This window comes from Oncorhynchus tshawytscha, linkage group LG29, assembly GCF_018296145.1.
Source record: "Oncorhynchus tshawytscha isolate Ot180627B linkage group LG29, Otsh_v2.0, whole genome shotgun sequence".
In the NCBI taxonomy this organism is placed as follows: Eukaryota; Metazoa; Chordata; class Actinopteri; order Salmoniformes; family Salmonidae; genus Oncorhynchus; species Oncorhynchus tshawytscha.
The window spans coordinates 26879601-26884600 of NC_056457.1; the positions used below are offsets into that span (position 1 = coordinate 26879601).

The following is a 5000-nucleotide window of genomic DNA, read 5'->3' on the forward strand; positions in this document are numbered from 1 at the left end:
ACACACACACGCCTGTACTGTACATACAGTACACTAAAGAAGATTCAAAGATTTTACTGAGTTACAGTTCATAGAAGGAAATCAGTCAATTTAAATAAATTCATTAGGCCCTAATCTATGGATTTCATCTGTTAGTCATAGATACCTTAAGAAAAAGTACGGGAGTGGATCAGAAAACCAGTCAGTATCTGATGTGACCACCATTTGCCTCATGCAGCGTGACTCATCTCCTTCCACATCTTAATTAGTGACATGTCTGGTGCATATGCAGGCCAAGAACTGGGACATTTTCAGCTTCCAGGAATTGTGTACAGATCCTTGCAACATTATCATGCTGAAACATGAGGTGATGGTGGATGAATGGCATGACAATGGGCCTCAGGATTGGTACGGTATGTCTGTGCATTAAAATTGCCATCCATAAAATGGAACTGTGTTTGTTGTCTGTAGCTTATGCCTGCCCATAACACCCACCGTCAACATGGGGTATTCTGTTCACAACGTTGACATCAGCAAACCGCTCGCCCACACGACGCCATACACACTGTCTGCCATCTGCCCGGTACAGTTGAAACCGGGATTCATCGGTGAAGAGCACACTTCTCCAGCGTGCCAGTGGCCATCGAAGGTGAGCATTTGCCTACTGAAGTCAGTTACAATGGCAAACTGCAGTCAGGTCAAGACCCTGGTGAGGACGATGAGCACCCAGATGAGCTTCCCCGACGAGACGGCTTCTGACAGTTTGTGCAGAAATCCTTCAGTTGTGCAAACCCAAATCAAATCAAATCAAATTTTATTTGTCACATACACAGTTTGTTAATGCATGTAGCAGTTTCATCAGCTGTCCCGGTAGCTGGTCTCAGACGATCCCGCAAGGTGAAGAAGATGTGGAGGTCCTGGGCTGGCGTGGTTACACGTGGCCTGCGGTTGTGAGGCCTGTTGGACGTCAAATTCTCTAAAACAACGTTGGAGGCAGGTTATGGTAGAGAAATGGACATTCAATTATCTGGACACAGCTCTGGTGGACATTCAATTATCTGGACACAGCTCTGGTGGACATTCAATTATCTGGACACAGCTCTGGTGGACATTCAATTATCTGGACACAGCTCTGGTGGACATTCAATTATCTGGACACAGCTCTGGTGGACATTCAATTATCTGGACACAGCTCTGGTGGACATTCCTGCAGTCAGCATGTCAATTGCACACTCCTCAAAACTTGAGACATCTGTGACATTGTGTTGTGTGACAAAACTGCACATTTTAGAGTGGCTTTTATTGTCCCCAGCACAAGGTGCACCTAGTCTTGATATGCCACACCTGTCAGGTGGATGGAGTATCTTGGTGAAGGAGAAATGCTCACTAACAGGGATGGAAACACATTTGTGCTCAGAATTTGATAGAAACAAGCTTTTTTTTATTTCAGCTCATGAAACATAGGACAAACACTTGATATTTGTTTCCGATGTACTTGCATTCACACACTGACGCACAGCATTGTTCCACTGCTTAAGATTCCTCTACAGAGTGTCTCTCAGTATTTCCCTCCCTCCCTCCCTCTAGACCTATAACAGGCATTGTATAGCACTAATTAACACTCTGTCCTGAGAGCACAGCCATCAACTCACCTCCCTCCCCCTTCCTCCCCCTAGTTCCTCTGTCTCACCTCCGACTCACCCTATTAACACCCTCCTCCGCTTGTCAGTGTCATGTCTCCTCTCCTCTCTTCTGCTTTCTCTCTTCCCTTCTTCTTTTTACAGTATTCTATTTTCTTATTTTTTCATCTCTCTCTCTCCATTGTTCTCTCTCTCTCTCTCTCCATTGTTCTCTCTCTCTCTCTCCATTGTTCTCTCCCTCTCTTGTTCTCTCTCTCTCTCTCTCTCTCTCTCTCTCTCTCCCTCTCTCTCTCTCTCTCTCTATATATATATATATCTTTCCTTTTCCCTCATATGTCAGCTATAATTGCCAGTATTTGCTGTTAGATTTGATACCAGAAAAAATTAGATAGTGGAGTTACAACTCACTCATCAGGACTAATCCATACAGTGTATTCGAAGTATTCAGACCCCTTCACTTTTTCCACATTTTATTACGTTACAGCCTTATTCTAAAATTTATTTTTTATAATGTTTTCTCTCATCAATCTACACACAATAGCCCATAATGACAAAGCAAATAAATTAAACTGAAATATCACATTTACATAAGTATTCAGACCCTTTACTCAGTACTTTGTTGAAGCACCTTTGGCAGTGATTACAGCCTTAATTCTTCTTGGGTATGACGCTACAAGCTTGGCACACTTGTATTTGGGGAGTTTTTGGGGAGTTTCTCCCATTCTTCTCTGCAGATCCTCTCAAGCTCTCTCAGGTTGGATGAGGAGCGTTGCTGAACAGCTATTTTCAGGTCTCTCCAGAGATGTTCGATCGGGTTCAAGTCCGGGCTATGGCTGGGCCACTCAAGGACATTCAGAGACTTGTCCCAAAGCCACTCCTGCGTTGTCTTGGCTGTGTGCTTAGGGTCGTTGTCCTGTTGGAAGGTGAGCCTTCGCCCAAGTCTGAGGTCCTGAGCACTCTGGGGCAGGTTTTCATCAAGGATCTCTCTCTGCTTTGCTCCGTTCATCTTTCCCTCGATCCTGACTAGTCTCCCAGTCCCTGCCGCTGAAAAACATCCCCACAGCATGATGCTGCCACCACCATGTTTCACCGTAGGGATGGTGCCAGGTTTCCTCCAGACGTGATGCTGCCACCACCATGCTTCACCGTAGGGATGGTGCCAGGTTTCCTCCAGACGTGATGCTGCCACCACCATGTTTCACCGTAGGGATGGTGCCAGGTTTCCTCCAGACGTGACGCTTGGCATTCAGAGCAAAAAGTTCAATCTTGGTTTCATCTAGCCTGAGAAACTTGTTTCTCCTGGTCTGAGAGTCCTTTAGATGCCTTTTGGCAAACTCCAAGCGGGCTGTCATGTGCCTTTTACTGAGGAGTGGCTTCCATCTGGCCACTCTGCCATAAAGGCCTGATTAGTGGAGTGCTGCAGAGATGGAAATTTCTCCCATCTGTACGCAGGTTCTCCCATCTCTAGACCTCTCAGACTGACCATCATGTTCTTGGTCACCTCCCTGACCAAGGCCCTTCTCCCCCAATTGCACAGTTTCACCGGTCGGTCAGGAAGGATGAGGCCACTGTATTATTGGGGACCTTCAATGCTGCAGAAATGTTTAGGTACCCTTCACCAGATCTGTGCCTCGACACAATCCTGTCTCGGACCTCTACGGATAATTCCTTCATCCTCATGGCTTGTTTTTTGGCATTGACATGCACGGTCAACTGTGGGACTTCATATAGACAGGTGTGTGTCTTTCCAAATCATGTCCAATCAATTGAATGTACCATCAGTGGACTCCAATCAAGTTGTAGAATTATCTCAAGGATGATCAATGGAAACCGGATGTCACCTGAGCTCAATTTCAAGTCTCATAGGGTCTGAGTACTTATGGAATAAGGTATATCATTTGTTTTTTAATTGCAAAAATTCAAAAGCCTGTTTTCGTGTTTGTGTTTGTCAGTATGGGGTATTATGTGTAGATTGCTGAGTATTTATTTTATGTAGTCAATTTTAGAATAAGACTGTACCGTCGGTCTATATAGTTTCAGAATGCAGTGTATGTAAGGGATAATCAATGAGGGGCTGTGTGTTCTGTTGAAAATAATGAACAATGTAGAAGGTGTGTTCCACGACGCGCTAGCGGAGTCAAACTGACCTTCCACAGAGTTGCATCATTTTCCACAGAACGCCTAGAGCCCTGAGTTGATGATCCCTTTCATACCATGGCTATAAATGAACACATTTGCCACTAGAAATGTGTTAATTTGCCAGTAGAAATGTGTTCAGCGTCCACTGACATAACTAGATAGCAACAGTAGTTGCCGTGGAAACAAAACAAACAGACTTGCTAGTTCAGCGAACCAAACCATCAGTTCTAGCAATACCAATACTGTTTTCAATTCGACTTTCGCTTTCAAAAGCAGCTCAAACAAGACTTGCTTATAATATAGAATTAATGATGGATGTTAATGCAATGAAACTGTACCGCACACTAATACCACTTATAAAAACCAAATAGATTTTTAAATACCCAAGATACATCATGCAAAAATACAGTGATTGTATGTGTATGTCTAGGTGAGTGCATGCATATACACGTGCCTATAATGTGCTGCTGGGTACAGTAGTTGAATCGTTAACTAACTGAGTTATTCCCGACAGCGTGACTGCTTTTGCTCAGTGCAGAACTGCCCAGCCAATCTCCTTAGCCCTTGGTGTGTCTGTTTAAAGCCTGGCTTCCCTTGGTGTGTCTGTTTAAAGCCTGGCTTCCCTTGGTGTGTCTATTTAAAGCCTGGCTTCCCTTGGTGTGTCTATTTAAAGCCTGGCTTCCCTTGGTGTGTCTGTTTAAAGCCTGGCTTCCCTTGGTGTGTCTGTTTAAAGCGTGGCTTCCCTTATACATTCTTGGCTTTAATTCATTCATTAATATGAGTAGTGAAGCATGACAGTACAGACCCTTAACAATGACACATGCAGTAACATTTAGGGAGCACCAAGACATCTTAGCAGATGAGAAAATGATTTTTATGCTGTTCTATGTTAGTTCTTTAATCCCTCTATTTCTCTTTGTCTCATCTCTCTCTCTCTCTACTGTAGTTGAGTTTTGGTGGCATGCCCTACAGTGGTAAGCCAATGGGAGGGGGGATGAAGAACTTCAGAGGCTGTATGGAGAGCATCAACTACAACGGAGACAACATCACTGATCTGGCACGACGCAAGAAGCTAGACACCTCCAGCTTTGTAAGTTACACACAGCTGTCACTGTCTAGCTCTCTGTTTCTCTCTGAATCTCCATCTATCTCTGTTTCTGCCTCTGTCTCTCTCTTTGTACAATATATTATCAAATTGCCTTGTCAAATGTAATAATTTGTCAAAGCAAACAACTCATTTGA

General features: G+C 44.1%; 1 protein-coding gene across 1 annotated transcript in view; it reads left to right on the forward strand.

Annotated features, from left to right (window-relative positions):
• LOC112238828 (contactin-associated protein-like 2) overlaps positions 1–5000 on the forward strand; it is a 93418-nt gene that overhangs the window by 34180 nt on the left and 54238 nt on the right. The window contains exon 7 of the mRNA XM_042308455.1: positions 4705–4848. Coding sequence (XP_042164389.1) covers positions 4705–4848 — 144 coding nt within the window. The remainder of the gene's footprint in view (positions 1–4704; positions 4849–5000) is intronic.